At 36.2% G+C, this 22898-nt stretch overlaps 1 protein-coding gene across 1 annotated transcript; it reads left to right on the top strand.

The window, feature by feature from the left end:
• The first annotated feature begins 15475 nt into the window (after positions 1-15475).
• Positions 15476-16270, top strand: LOC122029135. Its single transcript, XM_042588085.1, has one exon. It carries the CDS (start codon positions 15476-15478, stop codon positions 16268-16270), a length of 795 nt encoding a protein of 264 aa, XP_042444019.1.
• Positions 16271-22898: the final 6628 nt, after the last annotated feature.

Here is a 22898-nt window from a genome sequence, read left to right as displayed (position 1 = left end):
AAAATCACTCCTGATCATCTAAAAAATAAGTAAACATCCTCCATTGTTCTCTCTCTAATTCATCAGTATGATCTGTCATCTCCTGACGAAAATCTACAATTTGACCCTGAAGAGAGGTGTACTAATCATCCATCTTCATCTCTAAGGAGGCAAACCAACTAAAAATGTCATCTCGAAGATGAGTAAAGAAGTCACTAGTCGGTGGAGGAGGTGCATAGGAACTGCTCTGAACAAAGTCAAAATAAGGTGTCATGGCAAATCAGGGATCGATAATTGGCAGAATCGGTACGTCAACTGGAATCGAATCATCTTTAGCAATAGCTTCCTCGACAACTGGTGGAACGTAATATGGATGGGTCCGTTTATACACGAGACCCTCGACACTAGTCCTAATCCCAGCTAAAGACAACTGCCTAATCCCAACAAGATCAAAGTTAGACAACTCAATTAGTTCACCACGGTGAACTCCTACCCCTAAAGAAGTAATGTACGCAATAAGGACATGACACTGGATCATGTGGACTTTTTTAGAGGTATTGTACTTCGAATAGTAGATTATAGATTGGAAGACCCAGTACCCTAAGTCAAAGTCAAGATGGTGTCATAATGCGTACATCAGAAAAAGATGAACAGGACGCAAAACCCCCTGATCCCTAGAAGATAAAGGGTGAACACATGATACAACCATCTTATAAAGGACATTGTCATTTGGACTTAGTGGTACAGTAGACATCTTCTTAGGATATGCCCCCTCAAAAAATTCGGCATACATAAGATCTAGAGTGAGATGGGCTAAATGAGCAGGTAATGGATCGGGAAGGGAAGCACTAAAAAAGATTCGGTTAACTGAAGGTCGGATGCGTAAAAACCTGAGAAACATATCAAGATTAAACAACATTTCTCGGGTTGCAACTCTATCCCTATAGTGATGGGGGTCAAGTTCACACAGGTTGTGATAGAATTCAGAACAGAGAATTAGATTTTAAGCATGTCAACAAAAGCCAATACTATCGAGTTGAAAATGTTGAGCGATGTCTATGGCCTCTGCATAGTATGTTTGATAGAATTAAAGATCAACGAGTACCTATAACCTTAAATTTTTTATTTGGAAAAGATTGTCGTAATTCTTCAGAGGAAAACCTAAGGTCTTGGCTGGGATTTAAGGAGCTAGCCTCCCTCTATGCAGTTGTACGACTTTTTTTCACTAGTATTAAGGCAAGACAATAAATAACTTGTATGCAAAAATGGAAAGGAAGAAGTCGGAAGATGGTTACCGAGGCATTGTCGCTATCCGAGAAGCTATCAGGAAGCGTTGAAAACCAAGAAGAAGAAAGAAAGATGAATGGGTTGAGGTTGGCTTCTGCCCGAGTGTATATATAGCATTTGATCGATCGACCGAAAGGGGTTAGATTGACCGGTTAGTCAGCGTTCGGTCGACTGAACACGATGATCGGTCGACCGATATATTTACTCTTATAGAGATATAGGTAAGGTGTTCGGGTGAGGAAACCAAAGTTTGGTCGATCGAAAATTTGAAGAATTCTATGATAATTTAGTTTTTCAGTTGACCGATAAACGGATTCGGTCGACTGAAAAATTAAATGTGACCTTATTACAAGTTATTTATTCGGTCAACTGAATCGGTCGTTCGGTCGACGGAACCAAAAAATTAAATATTTTTTTAATTAAGTTTTAAAATAATTTTTAATTAAGTTTTAAAATGATTTAATTAAGTTTTAAAAATAATTTTTTAATTAAGTTTTATAATAATTTTTAAACTAAGTTTTAAAAAATAATTTTTAATTAAGTTTTAGAATGATTTAATTAAGTTTTAAAAATAATTTTTTAATTAAGTTTTAAAATAATTTGTAAACTAAGTTTTAAAAATAATTTTTAATTAAGTTTTAAAATAATTTTATTTAAGTTTTAAACTTAAGTTTTAAGATAATTTTGTAACACCCCACCCTCCTCACTATTGGTCTATGAGGGCGGGGCGCTACTGGAACTATTAACTTATCTTAACTAACATTGTACACATGTTGAAAGTAATTCCTAAAACTCTCGGAGAACTCAAAACATACAATTAACTAGCAGCGGAAGACTAAATGACTCATCTAATACATTCTACTCAACTCTTTTTTAATAAATTCTTATGCTAAATCCCAAGGCTTCTATAGTCCAGGCATCACACATCCATCCGCACCTTCTTGTCGCCTTTCTTTGCTATAACTTTTCCTTTCCTTTATCTGCAGTAAGAGGAAATGCAACTATAAGTAAAATTGCTTAGTAAGCGCTATCTAACTCACAAAATTTGAATATGCATGTGAATAAAATAAATCTAAAACTGATTTGTGAAGTTTTGAAAACTATTTTCATAATAGATAAAAATAATAATCAAACTGCTGATGGGCCCGGCAACTATACTTGGTATGCGTGCATCCCTAACTAGACCCGAGATAGCTGGTCCCGAATCTAGTAGGGTTTACTAGGTTATCTAAACCTAGGGGTGACTATGGGAGCCCAACCCAAGGACAACTAAGAGTCGAGCACAGTGCCACTAATAAAAGTAAAATACTGATTTATAAGCTGATTTATCTTAACTACTTCTTCTTTAAATGCCTTGGCATTTTAACGAGCACCTTGTGTGCCAAAATCCCTAAAGTCTTGACTTTGTGATCTACTTAAGGCCTTGGCCTTTTTCTTTCTTTTCTTTATCTTTCTTATACTTGTTAATACCTCTAATAAAAGAATGCATTTTTAAAAATTGAAATGTTTAAACAAATTCTAACTTTGAAATGCATAAATAAAAATCAGCATACTATGCTAATCAAAATTCTGCATACTATACTAATCAAGATTCTGCATTCTATGCTATACTATTTCTGCATACTATGCAAACATAAATTCTGTACTATAATACTTAACCAAACTGCACTATAATCTTTTTTCTTTAAAAACTGCACTATAAGTTCCACCAAAAATCTGCACTACAAGTTCCACCAAAAATCTGCACTATAAATTTCACCAAATCACTCTCAAGTTCCACAAAACTCTACTTTAAATCTTTAAGAAATCACTTTGCACTAACATGCTCTAAAGAAAGGTCTACTTTAGATCACAGCTCTAAAGAAATCTGCTTAAGCTTTTAAGAAATCAGACTATGTACATTATAATACAGCACTTAAAATTAATGCTAATGTGCAAAAAATATCGCTATAAGCAATAATCTGTACTTTTAAAATAGCTTAATTAAAATGCTTAATTAAAATCTGTACTATAGGCTTAATTAAAATCTACACTATAAGTTTAATTAAAATCTGCACTATAAGCTTAATTAAAATCTGCACTATAAGCTTACATAAAAATCTGTATTATAAGCTTAATTAAAATCTACACTATAAGCCTACATAAAAATCTGCACTATAAGCTTAATTAAAATCTGCACTATAAGCTTAATTAAAAATCTGCACTACAAGCTTAATTAAAATCTGTACTATAAGCCTACATAAAAATATGCACTATAAACTTAATTAAAATCTGCACTATAGGCTTAATTAGAAATCTGTACTATAAGCACTTCTCATGCTTCGAATTCAAGAAGAACAAAGGTCCGAAACTACTCCTACTGCAGGTGAGAAGCACTTACTTTGCTTCTTGGACTCACAACCGAACAAGAAGGGCTTCTAGGACCTTGGCCGGCCGGCAGAGACGATGCCCTAACTCCCTTTTGTTTTTTTGCCCGAGCTCCGCCATCGTACGCAGAAGAGGAGAGAATGGTTTAAGTCACGGGAAAACAGAGCATCAACTTATCCCTTTTTTAACTTAATATTTCTGTTAACACCTTAAATAAATTTTTCTAACATTTCTAAATAGATTTGTCCGTTTGCATTCTTGGTCCGCCGGATTTGCCCTTGGTCAAAGGTTGCAGGTTCGATTCCTCAGTCGAACCCTTTTTCTCCTATTTATTTCCTATTTAATAATTACTACTTAACTAAATTTTGTTTCTTCTTTTAATCAACATTGCTTGCTGGAACACTTGGTAATTTGTGCTTTGCTAAAATCAGGTGTTGCGGGTTCGATTCCTCAATCGAACCTTTTTTATTCCAATTTATCTCTTATTCTCTATCTACTGCTTAAATAGAGTTTTCTCCGTATTTAATCGATAATGCCCGCTGGAACAGTTGGTCAACCGCGCATTGTTTAAAGCTTGGCTCATGGGTTCAAATCTCGGCTGCAACCTTTTTCTTCCTATTATTTCCTGTTATCAACTTCTACTACTTAAATATATTTCATGCTTCTTTTAATCAGCAACGACTGCTTGCATACTTGGTCAGCCGGAATCGCTTAAAGCTTGGTTCGGCCGGAGGTCTCGGGTTTGAATATCTACTTGGACATTTATTTGTCGAAACTTTTTTCGTTTAGTAAAAATAACAAACGACCTCCAAAAATTGTATAAAAATACTTTAAAATTTTTTAAAAATCTATAGAATATTTCTAAAGTATTTCTAAATATTTTTAACCACTATTAGGACTCGTAATGAAGAATTTTGGGTCGTTACAAATTTAATTAAGTTGATTTAATTAAGTTTTAAAATAATTTTTAAACTTAGTTTTAAAATGATTTAATTAAGTTTTAAATATAATTTTTAATTAAGTATTAAAATAATTTTGAAACAAAGTTTTAAAATGATTTTTTAATTAAGTTTTAAAATAATTTTTTATTTAATTTTTAAAAATAATTATAAATTAAATTTTAAAATAATTTAATTAAGTTTTAAAAATAGTTTTTTTAATTAAGTTTTAAAAATAAATTTAAATTAAGTTTTAAGAATAATTTTTTTAATGAAGTTTTAAAAATAATTTAATTAAGTTTTAAAAATATTGAAATGAATTAATTACGTTTGAAATTAAGTTTGAAATTAATTAATTAAGTTTAAATTTAATTTAGTTTGAACTTAAGTTTGAAATTAATTAATTTATTATAGTTTTAAAATATGTTTTTAATTAAGTTTGAGATTAATTTAATAAGTTTAAATTTAATTTAGTTTGAATTTAAGTTTGAAATTAATTAATTTATTCTAGTTTTAAATTATGTTTTTAATTTAGTTTGAAATTAATTAAGATTTGAAAAAGGTTATACCCATGTTAGATTCAAACTTAGTTTTGGGTTAATCAAACCGACTTCCTAAAGATAATTTTTCAGTTCAGTGGCGAGACATATGACCTTCTTGTATATCAATGGTGGACCACTTGCTGAATACTTTCCAAAATAGTCTTGCCCCAAAAACTTTATACTTGGTTTTTGTCTAACTAGCCCATGTTTGACTGGGGTAGCTTTGGTCAGATCTGCTAAGTCTAGTGCACCAAGTAGAATACACAAGATTCAACCTAGACATGTCTTCGACAAAGTTTTCTTGACGTACTATCATCCCAATCCATTCCAATGCTATGTTGTAGGGTTTGGTAAATCTTTTTAACTAATCGTTCTAAGTAAACCTAATCCTAAGTGTGTAAGATTAGTTAATCATGTTGGTTGAACTGTTTTTCTATTTGTTCCCCCTGAGTCATAGCTTAGATATGGTCAATCTAAGTAATGAATCTGATTTTTAGGGATCAAGTAGAGATTTGGTTTAATTGGTTTGGTTAAATATTTTATTTGGACCCATGCTGGGACTTGAATTCTAACATTTAGGCTAATTAATGATAAATATGGTTTTTTTTATTTGATTTATAACCAAGTCCTGATTTATTATACACGGCTCGTTGCAATTCAAGTACCATATTTAGACACTTGGATCCTAGTTCAAACTTTTCCAACATTTTCTTGAGTCGCTCGACTTGTCCTTTCAAGTTGGAATTTTCTTCCTCAAGTTTTGCAACTTGAGTTGAAGTTCCGACTTGAACTTGGTTAGTCGAGTCACTCAAGTTAAATTACTTCTTAAGGTGGTCTATTTCCTTAAGTAGCAAGTTATTTTTTTTCAAATTTTGATAATTTTCTAGATAAATATTTAACAACTTTGAGTAAATTTGACTTCGAATTAATCATTACCATATTTAGACATTCGGAGATGAATGCGGATCCGTGGCTTCTCTCGGACTCGATGTCGATCTCAGAATCGCTGTAGTTTTCAGACTCGTACTCTTCCTCGGAATCGGATTCTTCGTTTCTTGCCATAAAGGCAAGATGGCTAGAATGCTTTAGTTCTTCCGCATCGGATTCCTCAGAGGATGACTCGTCCCATGTCGAATGGAGGGCTTTCTTTCTTCTTGTCGACTTGGGCCTTTCTTCCTTCCGATTTGGGCATTCATTTTTGAAATTCCCCTTCTTGTTGCACCCATAACAAATCATTTTTGATTTGTTTTGCATCTGGTTAAGTCGTTTATTTTTGGCACTTCTTCTGAATTTCTTCTTTGTCAACAATCTCTGGACCATGTTGACTAGTTCTTCTTCATTTGTTGAGTCAGAGTTTGACTCACTTTCTGACTCGTTCTTTGTTCTTGATTTGGTCTCCTTGCTTGGACCTGTATACAAAGCAACTCCTTTCTCGACATGGCTCACGTTAGATTGTTCGTGTAATATCAATTCACAAAATAACTCATCTAACTTAAGAATTGAAAGATCCTTAGAAACTTTGTAAGAATCTACAATTGATGTCCACAAAGCATTCCACGGAAAGACATTTAGTGCGTACCTTATTGTGTCGCGGTTCTCCAGATTTTGTCCGATCAGATGGAGGCCGTTGAGAATGTCCTTTAGTCAAGCGTGTAGTTGCGAAGCAGTTTCTCCAGGAAGCATTTTAATGTTAAATAAATTATTTAATAAAAGATATCTTTTATTTACCTTTGACTCGTAAGTCCCCTCGTGTAACTTTACTAAACAGTCTCAAAGTTCTTTAGTGTTGTTGTAGGGTCCAACTCGGTTCAACTCTTCCATTGTGAACCCACATTGAATGGTGTTGATCACCTTGTAGTTTAGTTATGCCTTCTTAATCATTGGAGGAGTCCACTCTTCGGGTTCTAGTTGTATTCCATCTTTTGTTGGAGGTGTGTAACCTTTCAGTATTGTGAACCACAGTTCAATATTAGACTTAAGGTAATACTCCATCCTATTCTTCCAATAGCTGAAGTTCTCCCCTTTGAATAGAGGAGGTCAGACGGTGTTGTATCCCTCTTGGTAGAAATTTGACATTATTCACTACAAGAAAAATAACAAAATAAATTTCTAAGACTCTCATCTTAGGATTAGTAGTGTTGGAAAAGAAATAATAAGAAGAAAGAGAATATTTTAAAAGAAAAAGAAAGAAAGAGTTTTAAAAGTGCTATGAAAAATGGTTAAGTATTTTCAGAGCTATGAGGCTCTGATACCAATTGTTGGATCGAATGAGAGCGATAGAGGGGGGGGGGAGTGAATATCGCACTTTTAAAACCTTTCTTTTACTTGTTAAAAATAAAGTCGTGTAGCGAAAAAATAAAGAACAGTTCGGTTACTTGGTTCGGAGCTTAGGTTGACTACTACTCCAAGGCCTGCGATCCTTGACCGCACCGATGGGTAATCCACTAAGTCTCTTCTTTCCGAAAGCCTCGGAAAGAAGCAGTGAGTACAATAAGATGAGTAAGATAGTAACAACCTACTATCTTACTTGAATTAAGTACAATGCAAGTAAAAATAAGTTATACCAACAGTATGTAAAAGTTGAGGCTTGGTTGACACTTCTTGAAGCAGTAGACGAGTTGTCATAGCACAAGTCACAGCTTTGCACAGAGATGAACTTCGAACCAATCAGCGTTATTTCCAGCCTCGGACCTCGAGCTCTCTTTTATAAGAATCATCAATGTTCGGTCGACCGATCCCTAGGTTCGGTCGACCGAACCAGCTCCCTTCCTTCCTAGCTAATATTCATTGCTGATTCGATCTTCGACAATTAATGATTATTAAGGGTTTGGTTGACCGATCCCTCTGTCTGGTCGATCGAACATGCTCCTTCCCTGTTTGTCGAGATTTGATGAGATTCACATTTACTGTGCCTTTAATGATTGATTATTCGGTCGACCGATCCTCCGGTTCGGTCGACTGATCAGTGTAGTTTCCTTCCCTGCTGATCATTGTTGACTGAACTGTGCTAAGTCACCCTGGTTCGGTCGACCGATCCCTACGTTCGATCGACCGATCTGGTCGAACTTATAAAACAGTGTTAGATAAAATATCCTTGCAATACAAAGATTAGTACAGTAATATATAATGCATGAGTAATATTAGACGGTGGAATATGTCTTGATCTCAATTTGGAAACCTTCCCGATTTCTTCAGTTGGATTAGTGACCTTAGATTGCTCCCTTCAGGAACTCGACCTTTCTGTCGCTCCTCCAGTTATTTATCTCAACCTACCTGCCAAACATTGATCTTTCAAATCTTGTTTGGACTTTTTACTTAGCCTTGATTGGCTCGCCAGGACTTTTCTTTCGACCTTCGATCCTTTAGACCTCTTGATTATACCATCAAGCGTCAGGTCCTCTCGACCCACTTGGACTTTCACCTGGGTTCCACGATCTGCTAAGACTTTTGCTGCCTAGCCTCCAGCTAGGTCTTTTCCCGGTTGAGAAAACAACCTGCACACTCAGTTAACTTGTTAGATCATAACAAAACTTAACTTGAACCTTTGACAATATCAAAACTCAGGTTTGATTCTGGTGCAACTTGCACCAACACTTTTTGCATGCACAACACTCTTCATGTTCCTTCTATTACTAAAAAATTTACTTTTCATCTATTAGTTTGCTCTTGATAATAATGTGTTCTTTAAATTTTATCCTCATCATTGTCTTGTGAAGGATCTCACAACAGAAAATATTCTACTCCGAGGAAATATTAAAGACGATCTTTATCATCTTTAGCTCACCTATACTAATGCGTTTGTTGGAGAACGCACTGATAAATTCTCTTGGTACGCACGTCTTGGTCATCCGTCTCTGTGTGTTGTTCAGAATATTATTAACCAGTATGGTTTACCAATTTCTTTAGTCTCCTCTTTCCATTTATGTGAAGCTTGCATGAAAGTAAAATCTCATAAATTACCTTTTGTGTCTTCTTCTCGCACTTTTAGTTTTCCTTTAGAAATTATTCACTCTGATGTGTGGGGTCCTGCTCCTATTCTATCTAATCAAGGTTTTCTTTATTATGTTATTTTTATTGATAATTTCAACAAGTTTACTTGGATTTTTCCTATGAAAAGAAAGTCTGATCTCTTTGATATTTTTGGTCGCTTTCAAAAACAAGTTGAGCGCTATTTTGATAATAAAATTCTCTCCCTTCATTTTGATTGGAGTGGAGAGTATCAAGTGCTTCATCGTCATCTTACTTCCTTTGGCATCATCCATCGAGTCTCTTATCCCCACAATCCTGAATAAAATGGATCCGCCGAGAGAAAACATCGTCATGTGGTTGAAACTGCCTTAGCTCTTCTTAATCATGCCTCAGTTCCACTTAAATTTTAGGACGATGTCGTCCAAAGCGTAGTCTACCTTATTAATTGTTTACCCACTCCACTACTTCAAAATAAGTGTCCTTTAGAAAGACTTTATAATTGTCTTCCAGATTACTTTTTCTTTTGTATCTTTGGTTATGCATGTTATCCTTGGCTACGGCCTTACTCTAAGCACAAGTTAAATCCTCGCTCTTTACAATGTGTTTTCCTTAGTTATAGTAATTTGCATCATGGGTATCGTTGCCTCCATATTTCGACTGGTCGGATATATATTTCTCGACATGTTACGTTTGATGAATCTCTGTTTTCGTTTGCAGTTGCTACCTTAGATCCTCCTTCAGATAATCAAGGAAACTATCTAATATCACAAAGCAATATACTAGAAGTCCCATATATTGATTTATCAGAACATATTGAAAGTACAAGGGGGGGATGGTATCTTGGGTCCTTCTCCATCTCCAAAAGTTCTTGTAGACTCAGCGGTTAGTGGTGATCCACTCTCTAGTTCTAATTCTCATCCGTCTGACCACTCATCTCCGAGTAGCTTTGATGATGATATTCCTCGGCGGATGCTTTCTCTAAGCGATATTTATGCACGATGTCAACTAGTTTCTACTCGTTATCCTCTTCCACGTGCTCTTATTGCTTCTTCAAATTTTGTTGAACCTTCTAGTTTTACACAGGTAGTCAAAGATCCAAATTGGCATGCTGCGATGGCTACAAAATTTGATGCTCTTCTTCATAATGCAACTTGGAGCTTAGTCCCTCGTACCCCATCTATGAATATTGTGGGCTCTAAATGGGGTTACCGAATTAAGTATTGTGTAGATGGTTCTATTAAACATTACAAAGCTCGCCTTATTGCTAAAGGCTTTAATCAACAGCCAGGTATTGACTTCAATGATACTTTTAGTCCAATCATCAAAATTACAACTATCAGATTGCTACTATATATAGCAAGCTCCAATTGGCCAATACGACAATTAGATGTTTTTAATGTTTTTCCTTTATGGACACCTTGAAGAAACTGTTTATATGGAGCAACCTCCTGTATTCATCCACCCGCAGCTTTCAACACTTGTGTGTCAACTTTAGAAGTCTATATATGGTATTCGACAAGCACCTCGTGCATGGTTTCATCATCTATCTATCTGGCTTCATACTCAGGGATTTTCTGGCTCAAAAACAGACTCTTCCCTATTACAATCAAAAATGTAATGAGGAATTTTTAATATTTGTTCTGATTTTGTGGATGATATATTAATAACTGGTAGCGATCAAAACGACATTACTACTTGACTACATCTTCTCTATCAAGAGTTTCCTATTCGGGATCTTGGCAATGCTCGTTTTTTCTATGACATAGAGTTTCTCTCATATTCTGAAGGTTGTCTTCTCTCTCAGAGCTAATACATTACTGGGATCCTATAACGAGCTACAATGGATGGTGTATGTCCTATCTCCACACCAATCATTGAGGGTGATTTCACCGTACCTTCATCATCCTCTTCGATGTCTGACCCCTAGATCTACTGTAATATTGTTGGTGCCCTATAATATACCACAATTACATGATCCGATATTGCTTTTGCTGTGAATTGTGTCTGTTAATTTATGCATGATCCTATTGAACATCATTGGGAAGGTGTTAAGTGAATTTTTTGATATCTCAAAGGCACTATTCTATATGGTCTTCTTTTATGTCGTTAGTTTTCACAAGAGGTGATTGCCTACAGTAATGCAGATTGAGCTGGATCTCCCGAAGATAGACGTTCTACTAGTGAATATGCTATATTTCTTGGGCGAAATCTTGTTTCTTGGCTTTCAAAGAAGCAACCTACAGTATCTCGCTCAAGTACTGAAGATGAATATAAAGATGTCGCTAACACAACGTCAAAAATTATTTGGCTACAAACTCTTCTTTGATAATTATACTTTTTCCCAACTGCTACGCCTAAAATATGGTGTGATAATATTGGAGCAACTTATCTTGCGGCAAATCCTGTTTTTCATGTTTATACCAAGCATACAGAGATTGATTTTTATTTTGTTCGCGAGCGTGTGACGATTCGACAACTTTCAATTTCTTATATCTTTACGGAAGATCAAATTATTGATATATTTACCAAGCCATTATCTAGACAACGTTTCACCAAGTTAGCACTCAAACTCAACATTCAGACACTCCCGTTGAGTTTGTCGGGGGAGGGGGTAATGACAATAATGGAAATAATCTCTAATTGATTTCAATCAATTGAGATTTATTATATTTGACACACAATCAAGATCGACATGAATCAAATAGGAAAAATAATATTTCCAAATCTATTATATTACTATATTTATAATTATTATGATTGTATGCCTTATTAAATCTTTCCATTATTGTTTTGTATAATTTGTATAAATAAGCCTATTGACTTTAGTAATAAGATTATCAAAAAGCTTTATATTATTTCTTTCCTCTACCTATTGATTTCTATAAGAGGAAGGGGGTTCGCCTCTTTCTCCTCGGTTCCCTTGTGGCTTGAAGGCGACTCAGGCCGAGGTAGAGAGAGGAGGTGAAGGAGGAAGTAGGCGACTCCTATCTATCACCGACATCAGAGGAGGAGATAGTCATCATTCTTGGTGATGCCCACTATCTTTACGACCTTCCGTCAAACACCTTACATCCGCCCTTGCCCTCGGAAACCCTCACAATGCTAGATGCGGGAGGAACAAGCTTGGTAGCAAAACGTGCCACCCTAGACGGAGGATCCTCCACCCACTACTTCCGAGAGAGGCAGACCCATAACTATTAGGGTTCACGACGATGGAATGTTGGAGATGAAACTTTGGCCACGTAGGGTTTTAGCGAAAGGGGATTGAGTGAAAAAATAGGGATAGGAGGGAAAAGCATTTTAACCAGTTCAAATTTTTTACTTCAACACTTATAAATTAAATTTTATTTTGTAACTTATTACTTTATCAAATAAATATTACGAAATAAAATATCACTTAAAATTAGAAATATGGTCTGTGGTTTTTAACCTATGAAATTTAAAAGAGTATTTATTTCGTTAATTTTATAATCGAAGTTGATCATTTATTACTTCATAAATTTTAATCGTCGAAGTAATATGTGACTAAGTCTATGCCGGATATTCACATAGTGTCCAAGTATTGATATAGGCGACAATCTTATTTTGTTAAAGGTGCATAATGTATTGCATTGAGCTTAGCTGCAACCAAAGAGAGATATTTGAAAGGCATCAGGTCTCTCGGAATCCTTGTCAGCATTTGTATCACCTCCAACTCTAGTCCTGTAATTCTAGCTGTGTATCGTGCAGACTTCATAATATCTATAATTAGCTTTGAAGGCGCTCCTGGTCAACATTTGTATCCTCCAACTCTAGTCCTGTAATTCCAGCTGTATATAGTGCAGCCTTCATAATATTTATAATTAGCTTTGAAGGCGCTCCAAAGTCAACAAGATATTTCTCCAAGATGCCAATTGATGTAATATCCCCTCTAGACATGATTAGCGGGTCATCTGCATAAGCTAGTTATTTAGATGGTAATTAAACTATGAATCATCTAGAGAAGTAGTTCAGGTGGATGATCAATTGTAACTGTATACACTTAAGTATCAAGACACTTCTTATGTATTTTGTAGATAATTATTTCATAAAAGTAAGTATTTATTATTTATTATTTATTTTTCTGTATATATATGATTAATGATAAAGTCTTACAGATTAATAGGTATATTAATATGAAAATAGTACTTGATCGGATAGATATTTAGAGGGGACATGAATATTTAGGTCAACGTTGAGTATGATTAGGTCAAGATAAACTAAGGGATGAATATCTAAATTGTACTTGGGGTGCCTTGAGATTAGAGGTACACTGGGCATGACCCACTTAAGAGGAGACCACATATTAAATACATTGGTCATTTCTCTTATGAATGAGTGTAACTGATCTTTTGACTTAAGACCTTCATTTATTCGATGCATGAAGTTATGTACTTTGATGTCGTTACAAGCAGTCTTTAATCGGATTGTGATTAATACAGTAGTTGGGTGTATGGTAAAGCGTAGAGAGAAAGTGTTGAGTCAATAGAGGATTCATCGCTCTCCTAGATTAGAAGTTAATATCCTGGCAGCTTAATAGAGATATTAGTGATTCGAAATCCATGGACATGGGAAGAATGATTTATCATTCAAGAGGTATCTATTATATATTAGAAATCAAGTAAAATAATTAATTTGGTAAGAATGCATAATATACCAAATTAATTGATATGTAGGCTTAGATGAAAAGATTGAATTACACAGTAATTGGTTCATGGTGTTTTATAGTTTATGATTGATATTAATTTTATCACGTTGGGTGGCTAAAATTTATTGTTAGACGATTACCTTAATCTATGTATGGATTTACACTGCCTTCATGTATAAAACCTAGAGGGTTGCACGCATAGCACTTCTATGTATGGAACATGATTTATAATTGATTATTTTAGTGGATACTAAAATTAGTCAATTGATTATTTCAAAATAAGAATTAATTGGATTATTAATTAATTCTGAAATATCAGAAGCTAGTTGAGATCAAGATTAAATATAAATTTATTTGATCTAAAAAAGAGAGAATTCGAATAGCTATAATCATGATGATTAATATATAGAGAATTCGAAGAGTCATCATAATGGTGATTAATGGAGAATTCGAAGAGTCATCATAATGAAGGTCACAAATGAAGAATTTATGGAGGTCATAACTCTTCATCTTCCTAATTAATGGAGATCATAAATGAAGAATTAATGGATACCTTAATTCTTCGTATTTCTTGGATACTATAAGTAGCTATCCTTGGAAAGATTCAAGTAGAATTCCGGCTCTCCATTTCTCTCTCATCGACTTCTTCTTCGCTTTCTTCCATCGGAAGAGATCGTTAGTGCTTCCAAAGCTTTGGCGATTCAAGAGGCTAGCACCTAATAGATCATGTCAAGTTTATGATCTAGTACGCGTGAATATCTCTAGAAGAGTCACATGTGAGACTCTTATCTGTCTATGATATCATTCATGGATATCGAGTACTCGAGGTATATTTTTATGTTATTTTGTATAAAACTATATATACCACGAAGAGATCCATGATTTAGTATATGTATTTCGCTGCACTCCGAATCCAATAGTGGTATCAGAGCCAATTCGTGGTTGGATTATATAGTACGAAGCCTCTTCTTCAAAATTTATTTGAGGAATCAGTGTTTTGAGAGATTTCAAAAAAATCTTAATTTATTTATTTCAAGTTATATGCTTTACTATTTCATGATAGAAATGAATTTTTGTCTAAAAACCTGTAAAGTAATACATGTAATTTATATATAAATTTCTTATGGCATAAGTAGATTAACATGTTAAAAATCTTTGAGACCCTATTTGTCTTAAAAGACTATAAGGATTAATGGAGATAATTTTGTAATGAGATTATGCAAATGCACAAGAAGCTAATTACGGTGAGACATTTCAATAATTATAAAATCCCTTGAATATATTAAAGTCAAGATTTGTTAAAAGTCCTCCACTGATAGCTATGATGATAATTAGGGTTTTTACATAAGTTGGTACAACTCAGCCGTGAGCTTGTGTCAAAACATCTATTAAGTTAACTTAACTCAAATTTATTGACTTGTTTAGATCAGCTAAGGTCAATTAATTTGAGGGGCAAGTGTTGAGAATATAAGACTCAACAAGAATATACTGAAAGTCATATAGATTTATGATTGGCAAGTTAATGTCTACTTGATGAATGTAGCATGTAGGTACAATGCAACTGTGTGCATATTATATGATTCAGGGTTTCGGTCCTATTAGGAATTGTTACCAACTAATTCCCAATTCTAATATTGAGGGCAGTTGGACTTGAATAAAATAATAGGAGTTATAAACTCCTTTATTAAATATATTCCATAAATACTAAAACTCTATTTAAATTTTAGATGGCAAATACAAGTTTCTTATCACTGCGAAGCATTCTCGAGAAAGAGAATACCCTCCTTGGATCCAACTACCTAGATTGGTATAGGAAACTTAAAATTGTCTTAAGACACGAGAGAAAAATTTACGTGCTCAATGATGAACCACTAAAAGAGCCTACACCCGATGCTTCAGATGAAGATCAGTCATATTATTCACAATATATGGAAAATGCACTAGATGTGCAATGCATCATGCTGTCTTCTATATCTCCTAAGTTGCAGAGGCAACATGAGAATATGAGTGATAGGGAGATTGATCATCACTTGTGTGAGCTCTTCCAAGAGAGTGCGAGAGTAGAGAGGTATGAAATCTCTCGAGCACTATTTAATATCATGTTGGAAGAAAGAAACCAAGTTGGGTCTCATATACTCAAGATGATCAGGTACATAGAGAGGCTTGAGAGCTTAGGTTCCAAATTGGATCAGGACTTAGCTATTGACCTGCTCTTGTCATCACTACCTCCATCATTTTCCCAGTTCGTGTTGAACTTAAACATGAACAACATAGATAAGAGCTTGACTGATATGATGGTAATGCTGAAAACCGCTGAGAAGGATATGAAGATAAATCTTTTACTACATGCAATGATGGTAAGAAAGACCAACAAGTGCCCTAGCACCAGGAAGTTTAATCCCATGGCTAATGCAGTGAAGAATCCTAGATATCAAGCTCATAAGAAGCTTAAGAAAGGGATGCATGTATCCCAATTTGATGAGGGGGCCATGAGCTTCCATTGTGGCAAGAAATGTCACTAGAAGAAAAACTGCTATATTTTCATAAAGAAGAATGTCAGTGGAGTGGATGCTTCAGGTATCTTTATGATAGAGTGCAATCTTTCTATTTTTTCATCATGGTTATAGATTCTGGAAGTACTCACATTTGTGTGAACATGTTGGGTCTAAGTGACTGTAGAAGGTTATCCAAGGGCGAAATGGATCTACGAGTAGCTAATGGAGTGAGAGTTGTTGCGTTAGCTGTAGGAACTTATTCAATAAATTTACCTAGTGGGCTTGTTTTGAATTTAGAAAACTATTATTTTGTTCCTAGTTTCTCAAAGAATATCATTTCGGTATCAAGTTTAGATGCTAAGGGATTTATTTTTCAATTCAAGGACAAGTTATGTTTCCTTTTATTTGAACAATGTATTCTATGAGAATGGTTCATTGAATAATGTGTTAGGGTCGATTTGTAACTAGAGGAGGTGGGGGGGGGTGAATAGCTCATCGTGTTTCGTTGTCTTGCTTCGTGATGATGATATGCAGTAGAAAACACTCAAGTAATGCTAACGCTAAGATTTACTTGGTATCCACTTCAAGAAGATGTGACTAATCCAAGGATCTGACCCTCATTCACTCATACACTATGAAAATATTCCTTTACAGTAACTACCAAAGACGGAGAAGCCTTGTACAATCTCTCAATACAAGAAGAAAGAAAAACAAGCTTATACAATAACAAATCTTACAAGATTTACATAAATGAGGAAACCGTACCTTGCTTCTCCTTCTTATGTAGAACGCCTCTTGACCTTGTAAGTGCAGCAACACTTAGCTCCAAGAAATCTTCAAGAATTGGTGTGAACCTGTGAGAATGATCGCAAGAAGTGGAGAGGAAGAGATGTGGAATCGTTGCGAGGACGATGACTTTAAACTCGACGCTTCCTTCGCAACGGTCACAACTCAATCGATTGACCAATCAACTGGGGAGGCTTGAATCGATCGACTGATCGATTCAGAGCACCTCTGTGCTCTTTGGAATAAAATCTGAATCGATCAACTGATCGATTCAAGCTTCCTCGTGATCGTGCGAGAAAACCAGCTCCAATCGATCGACCGATCGATTGGTGGTGCCCAATCGATCGGCTGATCAATTGGCCAGCTCTTTGTGCTCGCGAGATTTGCTCCCAATCGATCAACTGATCGATTGGGCTGCTACTTGTTGCAACACTCTCCCAATGGATCGGTTGATCGATTGGGCTTAGGTTAATCGATCATCTGATTGATTGTCCCAATCTTGACTTGCCTAAACTCAAGTCCAAGGTTCCTAAACCTAACATCCAGTCAACCGTGACCTGTTGGAACTCCTCATGCCTAGCTTCCGGTCAACCTTGACCTGCTGGGACTTTTTCACCAAGTGTCCGGTTAATTCTTGACCCCCTTGGATTTTTCTCTCATGCCAAGTGTCCGGTCAAACTTGACGTACTTTGACTTACCGTCTCGTGCCAAGTGTCCGGTCCTCTATGACCCATTTGGACTTCCACCAGATGTCCGGACCCTTGACCCCTCTGGATTTCCTCGTGCCAAGTATTTGGTCAATCCTTTGACCTACTTGGGCTTCCCAACACTAGGTGTCCGGTCAACCTTGACCCACCTGGATCTCTACATGCCTGACTTCACTCACTAGGACTTTCATCTACCTAGCTTCACTCACTAGGATTTTCACCTAGCGTCACTCGCTAGAATTTTTCATCTATTTGGCTTCACTCACCAGGTCTTTCACCTAGCTTCACTTACTAAAATTTTCTCACTGTCCGACTTCACTCACCGGGACTTTCACCTGCCTAGCTTCACTCACTAAGTCTTTCATCTAGCTTCACTTACTAGGATTTTCCATCTACCTAGCTTCACTCATTAGGTCTTTCACCTGGCTTAACTCACTAGAATTTTCAGCTGCTTAGCTTCACTCACCAGGACTTCCAACTACCTAATCTCTAGTTAGGACTTTCCCAGTCAAGTATCTGGTCAATCTTTTGATCTACTTGACTTTTCTTCACATCTAACTAGCCAGTCCTTGACTAGATGGGAATTGTATCAACAATCTCCCCAATCGAATGATTGCATCTGCAATCTCCATGTATTGTCAAATAACGAAACCCAAACATCTAGACTCAAGCTTAGTCAGCCAGGTCAACCTTGACTTAGGGATATTTCACTAACAATATCTCTCTTTTTGATGTTTGACAATACCTTTAAGTTAGACTAATCTCATAGCCTCAACTTTCCTTCATGCCAATGCATGAATGAGGGTTTCCTTTATTCTCTCCCTTTCCAAGAGAGTATTCTCCCCGAAACTTTCCTAGAGGGGCAATAAAGGCCTAACTTAAACCCTGTATTCTCTCCCTATTGGCACACATTAAAAACTCTCCCCCTGAAGAGTTGCTCAATGTTGTACACAACCTCACATGTTATTCACAATACCATAATGAAGGTCTCATACCCTTCATTGTCTTCAATGCTCACCTTTGAGCAGTTAACAACTTCACAATCCCAATGAAGCTCCCATACCCTTCATTGTATCTAATGCTCATCCTTGAGTATACTCCTCTTCTATAATGAAGATATCCAATCTTCATTGTTCCCCAATGCTAAACCTTGAGCATTTTTCCAAATGAAGGATTTACCACCTTCAATGGTTTCGAAAAAATATTTCCATGTTTTTAAAGTGTAGCTCCCCCTAAAAACATGTTTCAAACTTCTGTCATCGCACCAACAATGACTTGGAATCCCTAAATTTTAGGAAACCCAAAATTAGAAGTTTTGAGGTTCAAAAAATTCAATATTGAAAATAAAGCTCAACCTAAACTTCAACTTAGTTTTCCTTAACAAATCCACCCTTGTTTTCATCATGAAAACTACCCCTAAATGTATACAAATGTGTTTCAAGGGGTTATGAATGATTAAAGGGGCTAAAAATGGCTTAAAGTGTTGAAATCAGACTTTTTTCAGCTAAAATCAGCATTTTCAATCGATTGGGTTGGGACTCAATCGATTGAACTTGTTTCAATCGATCCATTGATCGATTCAGCGACGTTCTGTTTGCAAAAACTACTTTTGAATCTATTGCCCGATCGATCCAGGCATGAATGAATCGATCAGCTAATTGATTCTATGGGGCCCTCCAATCGATCGACTGATCGATTGAGGCTCTGATTTCCTGAAATTCAATTTCAACAAAATTCAGAAATGCCCTAAAAATTTCATAAAATTTTAAAATCATGAAACTTGTTGTAGACATTATTTAGGGTATATACTATCAAGAAAAAATAGTTTTCTAAGAAAATACTTCCTATTTTCAAAGATTGACACAAAATTGGAAACTTGTAAAAACTTCAATGTTTCTTCCAAGTTTGTGTCTAACTTTTCAATGATGATTACTATCAAAAGATAGCCTTCACCAAGGTTTTCTAAAGTATATTTAAAATAATTTTCAAACCCAATTTCCAACCATGTTCTTTGGGCTCAATGTATATGACTTGTATATTAGCTTTCCCAATGATTGGAGTACACATAACTATGTGTTTTGGTGAAATGAAAATTCAAATAGATGCACTAAAACAACATCTTGAGTCTTGTTCATCATCCTAGCATCTCACTTGTATCTAATGAGTACTAAAACACATACAAGTCACCTTATGATTCTTTATGAGATGTAGATTTTGGTTTTGCCCTAAACTAGGGATCATGCATATCTATCTAGACATTTTAGAAATTTTGAACATCCACCTAGGCTGTCACTTGTTAGTAAATTCCATTGTCCTTATTTACAAGGAAACTAAAATGATGCATGATTTTGTATGGCATACATCAAGATGAGTTATTTTCAAAAGAAAATATCTTATAATTTATATTATATATGTATGACATGACATGGTATTTTTATATTTTTCATAATAAATATGAATGCAAAATATGATGTTATGGCATATGATGGGCAAACAAAGCATAACAATTTGACATAAATAATATATACCTAGATAACCTATCTAAGTATCCTTAATCCTTGCTAAATTAGAATGTAATCCTATATTGCCCATATTTTCTTAAGAAAATGTCAAAACTCAACTTGGTATTGTTGGTGCGGGTAGCACTAACGGTCCAACCCAGGTTTTGATGAATGACAAATAGGTTAAGTTAGTTTTGTTGTTGTCTGACACTTTGATCAAGTGTGCAGGAAAAGTCCAGACAGGTCGACGGGCTGACCGGATGTCGCCTAGGTCGGTGGTCCGGATAGTGGCGAGAAGTCCAAGCCGGCTGGCGAGAAGTCCAGCCTAGGTCGATCGGCTGACCGGATAGTGGCGAGAAGTCCAAGCGGTCGACGGGCTGACCGGACGCTTGGCGAGAAGTCCAGACGGGTCGACGGGCTGACCGGACGTCACTGGAGGGGAGTGACTGTGAGGACGCGTTCCGGGAAGGGACATTAGGCGTCGATCCGGCTTAGATCCATTTCGGATGTCTAAGTCGAGATCGTGACTAGATTCCGGTCTCGGAAAGACGAAATCTAAGTCATACTCTTTTTATTTATTGGTTGAACTTTAACTTTTACAGGATATACATTTGCCTCGGACTAACTTTGTTTTGCAGAAAAAGGAGTTTTCGAACAAGGTGGTCGGCGCCCGGAGGATCCGGCGCCGGAAGGATCCAGCCGCGAAGGCGATATCCAGTCGTCGCCACGTGGAGCATCATGGTTTGTGCACGTCACATTCGGAAGGATCCAGGCGCTGGAGATATAAAAGAAGCCCGGACAAGAGCTTGGGGATCAATCAATTAAGGCGAGAACTCTTCTCTGGTCTTCTTTCTCGACGTTGGCGACGCCAACAAAGCTCGACACTACGCTCCGTTCTTTTCCCTTTTGTCGGTATTTGTTTTAGTTTTCATTAGCATTCACTGTACGATTCTTTTGTAATCATTATTTTGAATTGCTAGTGATTGCCCAACGAAAGTGGTCAAGGACCACGGGCCTTGAGTAGGAGTCGTCACATGCTCGAGTAAACAATGCATCTATTTTACTTTTCCGCTGCGCTTATACTCTTGTTTTGCGAATTGATATTCACCCTATCCGACTCAGCGGTCCTACAAGTGGTATCAGCTTCGATTTGGTGCAACCACCAATCGAGCAAGGGTGAATTGTTTTGTTTTTTAATTAATTTTAAAACTGGTGTTTCGTTAACTTAATATTTCACTAATCAATTTAAATTAGTGCAACACGAATCTAGATTTTTTTTCTATTTTTTCTCTTCCCGCACTACTAATCCAAGACCAAGTCTTGGGATATTTTTTTTGGTTATTTACCTGTGCACAGAATGTCCCAACAAGAAGGATTCAGCACAGTGCGACCTCCACTCTTCAACGGGGACGACTTCCCTTACTGGAAGAAGCGCATGGAGGTCTACCTCAAAACAGACTTCGATCAGTGGATGAGCATTACGAAACCTTACAAAATTCCAGTGGACAACGCCGGGAATCTAGTGGATCCTGAAGACTGGACAGCAGATCTCAAGAAGAAAGCGTCAACAGAAAATAATGCAATCAACACTCTACAGTGCGGATTGACAAGAGAAGAACTGAACAGAGTCGATCCACACAAAAACGCTAAAGAGCTATGGGACAAGCTGATCGAACTGCAGAAGGGAACGAGCGACGCTAAGGTAACAAAACGAGACCTGCTTCTAAATAAAATTTTTAATATAAAAATGCTGGAAGGAGAAACAGCGAATCAACTACACGCGAGGATCAAGGACATCCTCAACGAGCTTCATGCAATAGGCCACCAAATGGAGAACAGAGATTTAATAAGGTACGCTTTAAACGCTTTTCCACGTAATAGTTTGTGGGCATCAATAGTGGATGCCTACAAAATTTCTAAGAATCTTTCTAACTTAAAATTAGACGAGCTGTTTTGTGAATTAGAATTACACGAACAAACTAATGCTGGAGCCGAGAAAGGTATAGCACTATTTGCAGGTTCCTCCAAAGAAAAGAAAAGCAAGAGACTCGATCAAGATTCCGAAGACGAAGAACACCTGGTGAACTTGGTAAGAAAAATGTTCACCAGGAGAAAGAGGAGCTTCAGCAAAAAGGATCTTCAAAAGATCAGCTCTCCCTCAGAACAAAAGAACGTGACTTGCTACGGCTGCAACAAAAAGGGACATTACAAGAACGAATGTCCAAAACTAAAGTTCGACAAACCAAAACCAACCAAAAAGAAGGCACTCAAAGCAACGTGGGACGACTCCTCGGACGAATCGGAGGAAGAAGAGCAGAAACATCAGAGCCACCTCGCACTGATGGCCCGCGAAGCCGAAACAGATAACGAGTCGGAAGATGAAGACGGGTCTGAACCCGATACTTGTTTCCGAAGGCCCGAATGAGGTATACTTTAATTTAAACAAAATTTTTTTTAGAATTATTTCCTGTTTAAATAGAAAATTAACTAAATTAGAAAATGAAAACAAATCACTTCTTGAGGACAATCAAAACCTCAAGGAACAATCAAAGAATTCGAATCCAACTCAAGATCTAACACTTGAGGAAGAGAATTTATCATTAAAAAATGAAATAAACAATTTAAAAGAGATGTTAGAAAAATTCACAACAAGATCAAAAA

This window comes from Zingiber officinale, chromosome 10B, assembly GCF_018446385.1.
Source record: "Zingiber officinale cultivar Zhangliang chromosome 10B, Zo_v1.1, whole genome shotgun sequence".
NCBI lineage: Eukaryota > Viridiplantae > Streptophyta > Magnoliopsida > Zingiberales > Zingiberaceae > Zingiber > Zingiber officinale.
This window is presented reverse-complemented; position numbering and strand designations above follow the sequence as displayed.

Bases quoted from the DNA above. Each gene is read 5' to 3' on its own strand.
- LOC122029135 (XM_042588085.1), top strand. From the start codon at position 15,476: ATGGCAAATACAAGTTTCTTATCACTGCGAAGCATTCTCGAGAAAGAG.